Source organism: Pavona decussata, unplaced genomic scaffold, assembly GCF_977016875.1.
Source record: "Pavona decussata unplaced genomic scaffold, jaPavDecu1.1 SCAFFOLD_11, whole genome shotgun sequence".
Lineage (NCBI taxonomy): Eukaryota > Metazoa > Cnidaria > Anthozoa > Scleractinia > Agariciidae > Pavona > Pavona decussata.
The window spans coordinates 4,451,902-4,468,053 of NW_028145434.1; the positions used below are offsets into that span (position 1 = coordinate 4,451,902).

The 16,152-nt window shown below is 37.6% G+C and overlaps 1 protein-coding gene across 2 annotated transcripts in view; it reads left to right on the top strand.

Moving 5' to 3' along the window:
• LOC146488324 (scavenger receptor cysteine-rich domain-containing protein DMBT1-like) overlaps positions 1–16,152 on the top strand; it is a 63,216-nt gene that overhangs the window by 37,346 nt on the left and 9,718 nt on the right. For both annotated transcript variants that reach the window (XM_085123474.1, XM_085123481.1), the window contains 17 exons: positions 994–1,302; positions 1,860–2,168; positions 2,424–2,732; positions 3,229–3,537; positions 4,436–4,744; positions 6,652–6,960; positions 8,324–8,632; positions 9,358–9,666; positions 9,925–10,233; positions 10,389–10,697; positions 11,928–12,236; positions 13,072–13,116; positions 13,584–13,628; positions 14,377–14,406; positions 14,607–14,636; positions 15,208–15,237; positions 15,453–15,482. In XM_085123474.1, the coding sequence (XP_084979600.1) occupies positions 994–1,302; positions 1,860–2,168; positions 2,424–2,732; positions 3,229–3,537; positions 4,436–4,744; positions 6,652–6,960; positions 8,324–8,632; positions 9,358–9,666; positions 9,925–10,233; positions 10,389–10,697; positions 11,928–12,236; positions 13,072–13,116; positions 13,584–13,628; positions 14,377–14,406; positions 14,607–14,636; positions 15,208–15,237; positions 15,453–15,482 (3,609 nt within the window). The remainder of the gene's footprint in view (positions 1–993; positions 1,303–1,859; positions 2,169–2,423; positions 2,733–3,228; positions 3,538–4,435; positions 4,745–6,651; positions 6,961–8,323; positions 8,633–9,357; positions 9,667–9,924; positions 10,234–10,388; positions 10,698–11,927; positions 12,237–13,071; positions 13,117–13,583; positions 13,629–14,376; positions 14,407–14,606; positions 14,637–15,207; positions 15,238–15,452; positions 15,483–16,152) is intronic.

Here is a 16,152-nt window from a genome sequence, read left to right on the forward strand (position 1 = left end):
AAGAATAAATAAATAAATAAATAAATAAATAAATAAATACAGAAAGCAAACAAAAAACCCAAGTTAGGCATTTCCGTTACATTAAATTTTGTGATATATTCCCATTTAAATTTCCATGGTAAAAAGTTGTCTGAGGTATTACTTTAAAGGGTGCCGCAGCAAGTAAATCAAACATCGATCTAAAACACAGCTTTGTTTAAAAAGATAAAGTGGCTCTTATCAATGTATCTTTTATACTCAGATCTTCTCACTATTCGTGAGGGCATAACTCGTAAAATCAAATTTTCGGTGTCATTAAGTGTCGATTGCATGAGTACGCATGCTCAATACAAATCTGGCTAATACATCGTCATAAAGAATTAAGAAAACATGTCAAAGTTATAGTTACTTTTCCAAGATCAGTTTGAATATAAAGGACATGTGTGCAAGTAGGTCGTACCCTTCAGATCGCGAAACAAAGTTTTCATGAAACATTGAGCAGACGGAAAACATACGCACACAAGTATTTTTTACAAGAACAAGCCGTTCATTACTGGAACGCCAGGTTTACATTAATGTAAAAAGACAATTCGTCCAAAAAGGAAGAACGAAGAAAAAGAAACCCCCCAATCCTTACCCTTTAGGCTATCTATTTCAAAACATACCCTTTTAAAGGAACCCCACACTCCTTCCCCGGCCCCTCCCGTCCTCCCCAAAAGTAAGAAGAAAAACAAAATAGAAAAATAAAGAAAAACAGGAAAGTTACAAGTTCCTGTAACTTAAGTAGCAATGTTTGTGTTCTAACTTTACGCTTTGGGCAACCTGGATTCCAATATCCAGTTTGATGTTTATTGTTTATTGTTTATTGGATTTGAAGGAAAAAAATAAAACGTTAATATAGTAAAAACTAGTTAAGCAAGGCTGCTTTCTTTATCTGCAACTTTTAGTTATCCAATGCTCGGCGCAACGTTCTCGTTAGAGGATAAGTGTTTTATTATTATTGCTTTTGATTAGGCTTGATCCGTCTAGTTGGAGGAAGCTGGAGGGGAGAGGGGAGAGTGGAGGTTTTCCATAATGGCGCGTGGGGAACAGTTTGTGATGATCACTGGGATCTAAACGACGCCCAAGTTGTCTGCCGTTCGCTTGGTTATTCTAATGCGTCTGATGCTCCAATGTCTGCACAATTTGGTCAGGGAACTGGCCAGATATGGTTGGACGATGTCAACTGCCTGGGTCATGAAAGTTCTATAGAGAGGTGTTCGCACGTTGGATGGAATATTCACAACTGCGGCCATGGTGAAGATGCATCGGTAATCTGTTCAAGTGAGTATGAATATATATTAATATTTATATTTATGAGTTGCGTTCAAAATCAAATAGTACGACTGCACAGTCTTGAAAAGCTACAACATTATACAAACTAACTGTCGGAACCTTTTCACCAGCAAACATCTCATGGAGAATGCTAAAAATACCATTTTCGAGCGTCTAGATTTTAAAATTTTCTGGGGGTGGATGTCTTCAGACCCCAGTACAAAGTAACTACCCCCAGCGCACGTTTTCAAGCCCCCCTCCCTCCAACCCCCCCCCCCCCCCCCTCTCAAATAAGAAATATGGTCGCCGTCCATGTAGATTCCGAACTGCACTGTCGCTTAAGTGATGTTTTAAAGAAAGAAAAGAATGAGAAGCATTGGTCTTTGGGCTTCAGCTTTTCGAAAACAGTTCTCCTACATTAAGTCACATATATTTTTCTTGGAACGGAACGGATTATGAAAATTACTGAGGGGCAAAATTGAAACTACAAAAAATAGTTGGAATTGCACAATACACGTAGACTTCCGTCAGGGTATATGTATTTTACAACAAACGACCATTCTCAGGTATGATCCGACTGGCTGGAGGAAGCTGGAGTGGAGAGGGTAGAGTGGAAATATTTCACAATGGCGCTTGGGGAACAGTTTGTGATGATGGCTGGGATCTAAATGACGCGCAAGTTGTTTGTCGTTCGCTCGGCTACTCTAACGCTTCCGATGCTCCTTTGTCTGCGCACTTTGGTCAGGGAAGTGGCCAGATATGGTTAGACGATGTCAACTGCCTGGGTAATGAAAGTTCTGTAGAGAGGTGTTCGCACATCGGATGGAATGTTCACAACTGCGGTCACAGTGAAGACGCATCGGTGATCTGTTCAAGTAAGCACAAAATCATATTGAGTTTTTGTTTATCTAGCAGTTTCTAAACATGATAAATCGAATAAGGAAAAAAGTCAAACCCTAATTTAGAGAAAATACTTTAACAAGGCTGCTTTCTCTATATCCATGTCTTATAGTTAATTCAAAAGCATAGATTAATGAAAAATTATCTCTTAGTGAGTTAATAGTTATCAAATATTCAGCGCAACGTTCTCTCCAGAGGATAAGTGTTTTATCATTAACGATTTTGATTAGGCTTGATCCGTCTAGTTGGAGGAAGCTGGAGTGGAGAGGGGAGAGTAGAGGTATTCCACAATGGTGCGTGGGGAACAGTTTGCGACGATCACTGGGATCTAAACGACGCTCAAGTCGTCTGCCGTTCCCTTGGTTATTCTAGCGCGTCCGATGCTCCAATGTCTGCCCACTTTGGTCAAGGAAGTGGCCAGATATGGTTGGATGATGTCAACTGTCTGGGTCATGAAATTTCTATAGAGAGGTGTTCGCACATTGGATGGAATATCCACAACTGTGGCCATGGTGAAGATGCATCGGTAATCTGTTCAAGTAGGTGTCCGTTTACATCGACCTTTATTTGGCAAACCGTATCAAGCTTGCAGTTTTTGTAACCTGTGATGCTTTCACTTCAAATAAAAGTATAAATAATCTAGAATTCATTAAAAATGAAAGATGAAACAAATTTAAGGATAGGTATTTCAATGCAAACTGGTTTTCCTCAGGTTTTCTCCGCTTAGCTGGTGGAAGCTGGAATGGAGAGGGGAGAGTGGAAATATTTGACAATTGCGCCTGGGGAACAGTTAACAGTTTGTGATGATGCCTGGGACATAAATGACGCGCAAATTGTCTGTCGTAAACTGGGTATTATTCATTCACTCATTCATTCATTCATTCATTCATTCATTCATTCATTCATTCATTCATTCATTCATTCATTCATTCCTGCTAGCTGTAACTGATGTTAAACCATGTAGTGTAACTGAATTTAGTGAGTCGCTCCTGTAAGGCGGTAGGCATTTAAACAGAAAACGGTCTCTTTTCTTAGGCTCGATCCAATTGCAAGGAGGAAGCTGGAGCGGAGAGGGCAGAGTTGAGATATATTACAATGGCGCTTGGGGGACAGTTTGCGATGATTCCTGGGATATCAACGATGCGCAAGTCGTGTGTCGTTCGCTCGGTTATTCTAACGCGTCCGATGCTCCAATGTCTGCGCACTTTGGTCAAGGAAGTGGGCAGATATGGCTAGACGATGTCAACTGCCTGGGTCATGAAAGTTCTATAGAGAGGTGCTCGCACAGTGGATGGGATGTTCATAACTGTAATCATGGTGAAGATGCATCGGTCATCTGTTCAAGTAAGTATACAAATATTAACTTTAAGTAACTAAACATTGATCTTTATTTTCATCAACTATTTGAGGTTGCTGTAAAATTGTTTCCATTGTGAAAATTTTTAAAAGACAGTTTAAAATTTTTCAAGCGTTGAAATTCAAACTTTTGTTCGCTTGGGTTTTCGAATGCCTCCGATGCTACAATGGGGACACACTACGTTCGAAGAAGTGGCCAGATATGGCTGCACAACCACAACATCAATTTTCTGGATCACGGAAGTTCTTTTTTCAACAGGTTCTCATAGTTGTTGGAATTTTTACAACTGTGATTAATAAGGAGATGCATCCGACGTCACCGTATATTTGGTTGTGTGTACACGATAATTTTGTCATCGATGTGATGTCGAAAACAGTTATTGACTTTATTGACGTATACGTAAACAGAAATCGTGTTTAACTCGTTTAATGACAAAGCCACTCTAATTGAAAGACAAGCTAAGTATAGTTATTTGAAAGATCATTGTACAGTACAAGTGTCAGACAGTTAGTGTCCTTTAGGCTTTTGACGTTTTTGAAAGCCAATGAACAAAAAGCAACAAAAATAACAAACAATGATAGAAGTCGAGGTTGTTTAGGCTGTCAGCTTTTTGCGAAAATAATCCTCTTAGAAAGCTTGAATGTTTCATTCGACTACTCATTGTTTGAAAACTCTGGATTTTTCCTTTTTTTTTTTATTCATTATTTCCAGATGTAGATACCTGGTTATACTCGTAAACAATGATAATTATGATCGGAATGTGATCATGATATTAATAATACTCTCAATAATTTTATTCCATGATGAGATATCTACGGAACATTCATTGTGACGTTCTCCTAGCGGATAAGCGTTAATGTTTAAGGCAAACGATATTTCCCTCAGGTATGATCCGACTAGCAGGAGGAAGCTGGAGTGGAGAGGGGAGAGTCGAGATATATCATAATGGAACCTGGGGAACAGTTTGTGATGATGGCTGGGATATCAACGACGCGCAGGTCGTGTGTCGTTCGCTCGGTTATTCTAACGCGTCCGATGCTCCAATGTCTGCACACTTTGGTCAAGGAAGTGGCCAGATATGGCTAGACGATGTCAACTGCCTGGGCCATGAAAGCTCTTTAGAGAGGTGCTCGCACATTGGATGGAATATTCACAACTGTAATCACGGTGAAGATGCATCGGTCATCTGTTCAAGTAAGTACGTCTAAAGACTGACCTTTATTTTCGTGAACTATTAGAAGTTGCTTCCAAATCATGTTTTTTTTTGTTCTGATTGGATCTTTATTTGAGCTGTAGTTGCGAGACATGTCTCATTAAACGATGTGTGAAGGGAGAAGCTTTTTTCTACGAGTGTGGGCAATGAGATGAGTACTCACTAATATTGTTTAATTTTAGTGGTCATGGTAGGGTCACTCAACCAAATGCTACCGTTCTTCGAAAGTCTACAAAAAGAAAAACAAAATCGAATGTATTTATGTAGTTCGAAAAATTAGATTTTGAAGTCTTAGGGAAGGGAAAGAGTCAAACGCTTTTTTTTTTTTTTTTTTTTTTTGTATTTTCATATACCAAACCAGTTAAAAACAAATTTTTGAGGCTTCTTTAGATATGGAAAATATGAAAATAACACTGCTTAAAAATTGTTTTTGGTCACGATCCCAAACTGAAACCATTGAAGGCACAACGGAAAGAACCTAGTTTTACTGAGTTGAATTACCAGCCTTCGCCTTACCGCGGATGTTTAACCAAACAAACAGATAAAGTAGCAATAGTAGAAATGGTTTTGTTCTTAAATTTCCAATGTGACTCTTAAAAGGTCTGGACGAATTAATATAAACTATTAAGATAACAATATAACTTTTTCAAAGAACATTTCTATCCATAACTTTCTAAATAAAGATAAGGGATAGCATAAATTTACTATATAAACACAACCTTCTCGAATTCTAGGTTCCTGTTTTTTTTTTTTTTTTTTTTTTTTTAATTACTGATGTACGTGATCAAGAATGATAGGGCAAATTACAAATTCAATAGGAAGATCAGTCACCTCCAATTTGGTGTTGCAACCGGAACTGAAAAAAAAATCTTGCAAATTAAGAGAAGCTACTATTGAATAAACTAAATGTAAACAAGTCATTGTTGTTTACGGAAACCAATTGAAACAGCTTGCCAAGTGGCTTGCTTTGTATCGCGTTCATGATAGGAGAAAGTGTACATTGACCATAGCTATATAGATTAGCTATTATCTTGGTCAAGCTCATTAATTATTCATGTAGCTTTAAGCCAACCAGTTCACTCTTTTCAACTGGTCAGGTGGATGAGCTTAGAAAACCTAATAAAACACGATTTGAAAACTAGATGCGTTTCAAGAAATTTGAAACACATGTGAAAAATGGTCCTTAATTTACATAAGCATAAACTTAATATTTGAACATTGGCCACCTACTTTTAACGTCGACGCTTTTAACGTCCGCACTTCTTGCCATTCCAAATAAATTGAAGCCGCCGATATGTTTTTTAGACAGAGTCTACTTTCGAAAGGTCCTCTTTACGCTCAACTTTTCCTATTGGTTTGTCTCTGCTGTACTGAATCTATCAGCTATTGCAAAGCAAAGTACTAAACCAAGTGATTGCTTCAATCAAACGATCACGAAGCGGGACAAATCAATAAAGAATTTGGACGGTTGCGAAAACCTAACAAGTGGGTGTCGCAGAGCCATGACAAAGCCAACAATTGGATAACCTAGCCTACCTTACATTACCTTTAGAAAACTGAAAATCACCAGCGTACTCATTAAAATAATTACTTCCGTCGCATTTTCTTTCACGACAACAGCGGCCAATGCAACACCTTGTAAGTTGTGGGAAGCAGGAATACAATGTGAAATTTCCTGTTAAAAATTTTTGAACAACTCATTCCACTGAAATGCGAGAATTCAAAAAAAAAAAAAAAACATTTTTCGTTGACACTAAACGTAACACTACGCGGATTATTCTTTTTTTCTAAGGTTTGACCCGAATAGTTGGAGAATCTAACAAAAAAAATGACCATTATTCGTTGACACTAAACGTAACACTACACTAATCATTTTTCTTCTTCTAAGGTTTGACCCGAATAGTTGGAGGAAGCTGGAGTGGAGAGGGAAGAGTAGAGGTATTACATGATGGCGCTTGGGGAACAGTTTGTGATGATGGTTGGGATCTAAATGACGCTCAAGTCGTGTGTCGTTCTCTTGGATATTCTAACGCATCCGATGCTCCAATGTCTGCCTTCTTTGGTCAAGGCAGTGGCCAGATATGGTTGGACGATGTCAACTGCTTGGGTCATGAAATTTCTATAGAGAGGTGTTCGCACATCGGTTGGAGTGCTCATAACTGCAATCATGGTGAAGATGCATCCGTGATCTGTTCAAGTAGGCACAACATTATATTAATGTTTACTGTTACCTAGCAGTTTCTGAACATTATAAATCCTCTGAGAAATTGGAGATCTAAAAATACATACATATTTATATATATAGAAAAATATAAAGAGAGAAAACAAACAAAAAACCCAATTCAGGCATTTCTGTTACATTATATTTTGTTAGATATCCCCGTGTAAATTTCTTAGGGTTAAAACATTGTCTGAGGTATTTAACTCAGATCTTCCCACTATTCGTGAGAGGACTCGTAAAATCAGTTTTACGGTGTAATAAAGTGTCAGAAATGTGGCACATTGCATGAGTATGCATGCTCAATACCAATCTGGCTAATACATCGTCAAAAGAATTTAAAAAAAGCATGTCAAAGCTATAGTTACTTTTCCAAGGTCAGTTGAAAAATAAAGGGCATGTGTGCAAGTAGGTCGTACCCGTCAGATTGCCAAACAAAGTTTTCATAAAAAAAGGAAGACGAACAACAAACACAGTCAAGAATTTTAACGAGAACAAGCCGTACATTACTGGAACGCTAGAATTAAATCACTGGAAGAGACCAATTCGTACAAAAATACAGATGCCCGGATACACTTTTTTGTAAGATTCATGGTTACGTCCTTGCAAAGCAAAGGCTTGAAACTTCGTGCTTAATTGGTGACGGTGATGGCAGCGTGCCTTTTTCATTAGCCAACACTTTTGGAGAACATGACCAAATTTACCGCGCGTTTTCTCAAAAGAGAGAGCTGGGTAGGAGATTGCATCAAAGTAACTTTAATGAAGCAAAGCCCAACTTATTATTATTACTACTATTATTATTGTTATTATTATTATTATTATTATTATTATTATTATTATTATTATTATTATTATCAGCATTATTATTATTCATTTATTTTTTATTAACGAAGTCTCAAATCCTTACCGTTTAGGCAACTTATTTTGAAACATACCTTTTTGAAGGACCCCTACGCTAATTCCCCGGCCTCTCCCGTCCTCCCCAAAAGAAAGATGGAAGAAGAATAGAAAAGTAAAGAAAAAAACAGGAAAGTAACAAATTCCTGTTACTTAAGTAGCAACGTTCGTGTTTTAACTTTACTCTTTGGGCAATCTGGATTTCACTATTCTTTATGTATTTATTGTTATGAGAAGCGCGGATAGTCGATTTCAAGCAAAAATTAAATTATGATTTACAATAGGAAAACTAGTTTAGCAATGTTGTTTTCTTTATCTGCAATTTTCACAGTTCGTTTAATTTAAAAGGGAAAAAATCACTGAAAAATTATCCCTCAGTGAATAGTAATCAAATATGATATTCTTGACAGAGGATAAGTGTTTTATTATTACCGATTTTGATTAGGCTTGATCCGTCTAGTTGGAGGAAGCTGGAGAGGAGAGGGGAGAGTAGAGGTTTTCCATAATGGCGCGTGGGGAACAGTTTGTGATGATCTCTGGGATCTAAACGACGCTCAAGTTGTCTGCCGTTCGCTTGGTTATTCTAACGCGTCCGATGCTCCAATGTCTGCGCACTTTGGTCAAGGAAGTGGCCAGATATGGTTGGACGATGTCAACTGTCTGGGTAATGAAAGTTCTCTAGAGAAGTGTTCGCACATTGGATGGAATATCCACAACTGCGGCCATGGTGAAGATGCATCGGTAATCTGTTCAAGTAAGTATGAATATAGTTTGATCTTTATATTTAAGAGTGGCTTTTAAAATCAAACAGAACGACTGCACTCTGCTAACGACCAACAGACCAGCGAATCAATCACTGAAAAGCGTTTTAGGTAATCTGACTGTTGGTAAGAAGTGTTATATAACCGAATGCCTTAGCCGAAGTAGTTAAAGTGCACAGTTTTCTCAAAACGTACAAAACAGCATGGAAATGTGTTAGAAGAAGAAGACCTATCACGATTCCGGTTACTGACTATCGCTGATGCCTTCAATGCTATTTAATTTTTATCAGTCACTTTAACTTTTTCAAATGGGCAAAGGTCAATTGAAAACAGGAAGAAATCGAAGGATAATATGGAGATTCGGTTTCCAATGAAAGTCCGAGTCAATCTCAAATGGAGAAAAAGAAAACTGTTTAAAATGAGAGATTTTACCTTCGGCTTATAAAGTCCGAACTGTACTGTCGCTTAGCTGATAACTTTCTAGTAAATGTCTTTTAGAAAAAAGAAAAAGTGAGAAGCATTGGCATTTAGGCTGTCAGCTTTTATTGCAAATAGCTTTCCTAGATAAAGTCACAAACATTTTACTTGGCAGGAAACGAAATAAAAAAAAAAAATTACTGAGGGGAAAAATGAAGCTACAAAAAATAGTTAGGATCGCACAACATTGGTAGACTCTTGTCAGAGTATATGTATTTTACCACAAACGATCGTTTTTTAGGTATGATCCGACTAGCTGGAGGTAACTGGAGTGGAGAGGGTAGGGTGGAAATATTTCACAATGGGGCTTGGGGAACAGTTTGTGATGATGGCTGGGATCTTAATGACGCGCAAGTCGTGTGTCGTTCGCTTGGTTATTCTAATGCTTCCGATGCTCCAATGTCTGCGCACTTTGGTCAAGGAAGTGGCCACATATGGTTAGACGATGTCAACTGCCTGGGTCATGAAAGTTCTGTAGAGAGGTGTTCGCACATCGGATGGAATGTTCACAACTGTGGTCACAGTGAAGACGCATCGGTGATCTGTTCAAGTAAGCACAAAATTATATTGATTTTTACTTTTATCTAACAGGTTCTGAACATGATAAATCCCTTAAGGGAAAAAAAATTCAAACCCTAATTTAGTGAAACTCCTTCGCCACGCCTGCTTTCTTTATCTCCAAGTCTTATAGTTCATTTAAAAGCACAGATAACTGAAAAAAATATTTCTTAGTGAATTAATATTTATCTAATATTCAGCGCAACGTATTCGCCAGAGGCTAACTGTTTCACCATAAACGATTTGTTAGGCTTGATCCGTCTAGTTGGAGGAAGCTGGAGTGGAGAGGGGAGAGTAGAGGTATTCCACAATGGCGCGTGGGGAACAGTTTGTGATGATCATTGGGATCTAAACGATGCTCAAGTCGTCTGCCGTTCCCTTGGTTATTCTAGCGCGTCCGATGCTCCAATGTCTGCGCACTTTGGTCAAGGAAGTGGCCAGATATGGTTGGATGATGTCAACTGTCTGGGTCATGAAAGTTCTATAGAGAGGTGCTCGCACATTGGATGGAACATCCATAACTGCGTTCATGGTGAAGATGCATCGGTAATCTGTTCAAGTAAGTTTTCGTTTCCATAGACCTTTATTTGCAGTTTTTGTAACTTGTGATGTTTTAACTTCAAATAAAAGTATAAATAATCTAAAATTCATTATAAAGTGGAAGATGAAGCAAATTTTAGGATAGGTATTTTAACGCAAACTGTTTTTCCTCAGGTTTTCTCCGCTTAGCTGGTGGAAGCTGGAGTGGAGAGGGGAGAGTGGAAATATTTCACAATGGCGCCTGGGGAACAGTTTGTGATGATGGCTGGGACTTAAATGACGCGCGAGTTGTCTGTCGTAAACTGGGGTATCCTGGTGCATCGAATGCTCTACAATCAGCTTACTTCGGGCAAGGAACTGGCCAAATATGGTTGGACAATGTCAATTGCCAAGGTCACGAAAGTTCGTTGGAAAAGTGCTCGCACATCGGCTGGAATGTTCATAACTGTGGCCACCATGAAGATGCATCCGTCATTTGTTCAAGTAAGAGTGAATATGAACAAATATACATTGTTTTGCTACTTTTTGAGGTAGACTTCGGTTAATCAGATATACACGTGTAAAGTTTCGAAAGCTAAAAAGGTACTTTGCGGGAATTTTTCCAGTCTAAATTGTACAACAGGAGGAATATTTCAATACCAAAAGTCCTCGTTACCGGTTTAAGAAAATGACGAATACTTTGAGTTGTGTTTCTCCAGGGACCGAAGTGGTGCGACAATGACACTTGGAGGACAGGTAATACGTCAATCAACCTCTCTTTTAAGGTCCACAACAGGAGGTTACTAAATCGCGGCTATCTTGGATTCGCCATCTGAGATTTCTAGATTCCCCCAACCTTGAGGAAAGCACCAAAATTGAACTTAAATTAAGAGAAACAAATAAGAGAACTCTACTGTGAGGTAAAAAGCAATAAAAAATACTGCCACAAAAGAAATATTTCTTGTTTGCTTAGAAGGAATTTTCCATTTTCTGAAAATATTTGTCTGTCAAAAATTCCGTGCCATGGCAACATCAAAGTCAATAAACACTAACCGGCCAAATCAGATATATCTCAAATAAATTTGATGAAGTTTGTTCAAATATTAAAAAGAAAGGTATTCAGTTTCAAAGTCGCCGCGTGCAGAATCCACATTGTCAGTACTCCCTAAAAGATAGATTTTGTACGTGGTCTCCTTTAGTCGTAGCAACACTGGCTCATTTTAAGAAGTGCAGAGGACTAAGAGTTTTAACGGACAAAAATGTCTGAAGTTGCGACAAACAAGAGAACAGTTAACATTTCCTTCTGTAAAATTTCATTTGTAACTGGCTGGTGAGCTGATGTCAATTGGACTGAAATTGCTGTAGTGTTAACTTAATGTCAATATGTCAACTGTAACTGACGCTGTACTTCCAATGGCCTCGCGTAATTTAGTTCGAAAGCATTTTCTTTCTCTCTTCGTTGATGTTATAAAACCATCGAACTTAACAGGGTTGAAGACATCTCTACTGAAATTTATAGCATGTGACAAAATGCTTACAAAGACATGTTCGCAGTCTTTGTATTCTTTGCGTATTGTCAAGATCTCTTTTACATGTGCATTCTGGTAAGCCCTCCTGTCCCGTCTTTTGCTTTGTAATTGTTTGTGTTTGTTTGTTTTTTCTATCACTGGAGAAAATAAAAAAGGGGCATTGTAGTCTATCTAACCTATTTGCAAACAAACTTTCTATCCTCAGATTTGGTCCGATTAGTAGGAGGAAGCTGGGGTGGAGAAGGGAGAGTGGAACTATTTCACAATGGCTCCTGGGGGACAGTTTGTGACGATTACTGGGACATCAACGACGCACGAGTCGTTTGTCGTACACTGGGCTATCCTGACGCTTACAGTGCCCCTCATCATGCTTACTTCGGTCAAGGAATTGGTCAGATATGGTTGGACGATGTCAGCTGCTCGGGTTACGAAACTTCTATTGAGAGTTGCTCCCACAGTGGATGGAATGTACATAATTGTGTTCACAGTGAAGACGCGTCAGTCATTTGTTCAAGTAAATATCACATTAAATTATTTATCTACTTTCTGGTTCCTTAGATATAGCCTAGTCTACTATGTATTTAGTAAATTTTCGAATAAACCAATAACCAAAGTAATTACTCTGCTCATTCACAACAGACGCAAGCACCTTAATGGGCCATTCAAAAAAGTCAAAACAAATACGTCCAATCTAAGACTGGGACGGACGAGGGCTAGGGAAGGTAGTCTTATAGGCGCTTCAAGTGGCCCACTTAGCAGAGAGCTCGACTGGGCAGTTGTAGCAGGAAGCAACTAGAAGCATTGCTTCCTCCCTATGGATGGGATACTAGGCTTCCAGGGTTATCCCCAGCATTAAATTGCCGCTACCAATTATACGCGTGGGTGAATGAGATAATTGGACGCTACGTTTCTTACTGAAGTGAAACAACCCACGATGGAAAAAGCTATGCCTCGAAACAGTGATCCTCAGATCTAGCGTTCAACCCGCTAACCACTGAACTATCACGCTTCTCTGCGAAAGTCAAAATCAATTTCTTTGGTTCAATTCTAGATCGTCGCAAATTTATCATTTTCACTATCACTATCAATGTCAATGTCCACCAGAATACGGAACTGCATCGAGTGTTGTCACCGATGACCTATCCTAAGCTAGTAAGCTTTAGAGACTTAACTTTTTTTATATTGCGTTTAATCCTTATTTGACCCACAAAAGACCTGTGATGTTCAAAAAAAAAAAGAAAAAAAAAAAAGAAAAAAAATGACCCCGAGCCCGCGTTTTACTGACACCCACTCAAAGCCAATCTATTAGGTGTTATTAACATGCATTTATGTTTGCCATTTACTTTCAGGAACGACTTCATCAAGATCAGCTTCTAGTGTGCTGTCGATCTTTAGTAAGAATAACTGGGTTTCATGTCTTAACTTCACCTCGCTATAGCCTGCAATACAGGAACAATTCGGGCTTATGGACAAAACATGTATAAATGCAACGGCTTAATCCATTTGAGAAATAGCTACAGAGTGTTAAACGGCATAGTTTTGCGTCACCCTTCGGCGATCATCTGGTTGTTTAAGGGAAGGTCATCAGCAGTGCGATAACCAGATCGAAACGGACTTAAAAACTCAATGAATCAATGGGAGTTCAAGTGCATACCTGAAACCGGAACTCAAACCATAAAAAATAACGAATTTGTAAATTCCATAATTACTTTTGGTTTTAGTTATGACTGACAGGCATAACTGTAACCGTTTTTGTAATCATTTGCAGTGATACTAAAACAAAAACACAACTTACTCCTTACTTAAATTAAAATTAATCAGATATATAAAATTAACATGTTTTGTTATTATTTACTCGCAGCAACAACCTTATCAGTTACACCTTCTAATTCGCTTTCTGTTTCCGGTAAGAATTTGTTGTTGTTTTTGCTTCTACATGGAGCGCACGTACGCAACGTAAGAGTGCAGTGAACATCAAATACAATTAAAAGTACTGTATGCTTATCCTTTGGGAAAATAAGTGAATCATGAAAAAAAAAAATAATAATAATATAATAATAGTAAAAATTAAAAAAAAAAAAAAAAAAAGAAAAAGCAACAAAATAAACGTATTATTTTATCATTATTAGCTTGCTGGCTTTCACGTAATTCTTGCCCCTTTTATCATCTCATTAATATTGTGAAGAGACGATACCAATCATATCAGTTTGTATTATATGGAGCGTTTTCATTCACGTGACTACCGGCCATATTGGTTTACTGAAACAAAAGAAAGTATTTGCATGAAAATAGAGTCCAATTCCTAGGGGTTTAGTTTGGGACACCAACATGGCCGCCGTGACGTCAAGTGAAAACACTCTATATGAGCATTATCTCTAGTGTTTAAACCAGATCTAAAGTTATCGCTCTTAACAATCAAGAAGGAAGTAGGCAATACATATAATCTGAGGGAAGCGCTAGAAGGTGGCTTTAACGGCGTGCTTTCTTCCTACTTGGCTAAAGAATGATTAGCTTGATCTTCTTTCTTCATAGCCAAATACAGGACATAACGAAACAAGACTCAAGCAAGTGCAATTCACTACCATATTGATTTATTAAAAAAAAAAACTGTCCTTAAGAGTAAAACTAAGTATGTTTTTGTACTTACTTTTCAGTGTCAGCTTCTAAATCAATTTCTTTCTCTGGTAAGTATAAGTGGCTTCCATTAGTGTGATATATGCACTCTTGGTTTATCGTTTTTTCACAGAACGTAAAATTACTCCCTTTTAAAACCAGCGATAGAAACAAGACCCAAGCGAGTGCGATTCACTTAAGATATTGAATTAATAGAAAAAAAAATGTCATTTTAAGTAAAATTAACGTTGCTTTTGTACTTACTTTTCAGTGTCGGCTTCCAAATCACTTTCTCCATCCGGTAAGTATAAAGTAACTTCCGTTAGTTCGATATATGTACTCTTCGTTTATCGTGTCTTCCCAGAACGTAAAATTACCCTCTTTGTAACCAGCCACAGAGCCTCGCGAAACAAGGCCTAAGCAAATGCGATTCACTTTCGATATGGAATTAACCCTGTCGTTTTGAGTAAAATTAACCTTAAGAATGATGTATCATTCAGTAAGTGACACAGGCACTTAGGTCTTAGCTCCCACGCCGGCCTCCTGTAGCTCTTAGGTTCGACGCCTAGCCTGATAGGAGCACTCAGATTTTTTTCCTCGTATCCCTGTGTCACTTACATAATAGTATATCATTCTTATTCATCCACCAGGCTTAAATTATTCCATCAAAATTAACTTTGAATATGAGTATATGAAACATGAATTTGAACTGCGGATGATAGATTAAATAGAAGAAAGATCGTACGCAATAATGGCACGCAACTTAAGCAGTTCCGAAAAGAAAGCCTGAACTGAAAAGTCGCATACTAACTGCCAGAATCTTTCTTCTCTTTATTTTAAATTAACCCTGTTTTAAATTACTTACTTTTCAGTGTCAGCTTCCAAATCACGTTCTGTCTCCGGTAAGTATAAGTGGTATTTCGTTAGTTTGATACATGTTTTTCATTTATCGTGTTTTAACAGAGAACGTAAAAATAACTGACCTCTTTGTAACAAACCAGAGGGCTAACAAAACAAGATCTAAGCAAGGGCGATTAACTTTCAATTCGATATAGATTTTAAAAACAATACTGCCTTTTTTAGTAAAATTAACGTTGCTTCTTTACTTACTTTTCAGAGTCAGCTTCTAAATCACTGTCTGTATCCGGTAAGTATAAGTGGCTTTCTTTAGTTTGACATATTTACTCTTCGTGTTTTAAAATCTAACTTGAAAGTACCCTTAGTTCCCTCAAATATTTCAGGGGTTTTTCGCTTTTATTTTGGCTTTTAGTTGGGTTTAACAAGGGGCTTTTAGTGATTTTCCATCTAATGTAAGCTGAACGACATCCTAAATAATATACCAGGAAAGACTACAGCGTGTTTTGGTTACCTTTCTGTTACATTTTCTTCTATACGCAGTGTAATGGAAACCGACTGTCAAGCCAAAATGCTATTCCTCTTATAGCCTACATTGTAAAGAAAATCAGATAAGAAAACTTTAGAGAAATACTAGAAGGATAAGTAGCAGTCCAGTTTCTTTTTCAGTCTTATTGTTTTATGGCTAGCCTCTCACGAAGTAATTATTATTATAGGCAGTAAAAAATTCTGGATGTCCAGATTACCTGAACAATGATTGGGCGGCCAGCCGTAGCCAATCAATGTAACGACCAAATTACAAATTACAAATTTACAATTAACCTCCGAACTTCTAATCATAAAAATCCTATTATATTTATTATTATTATTATAATTATTATTATTATTATTATTATTATTATTATTATTATTATTATTATTATTATTATTATTATTATTATTATTATTATTATTATTATTGT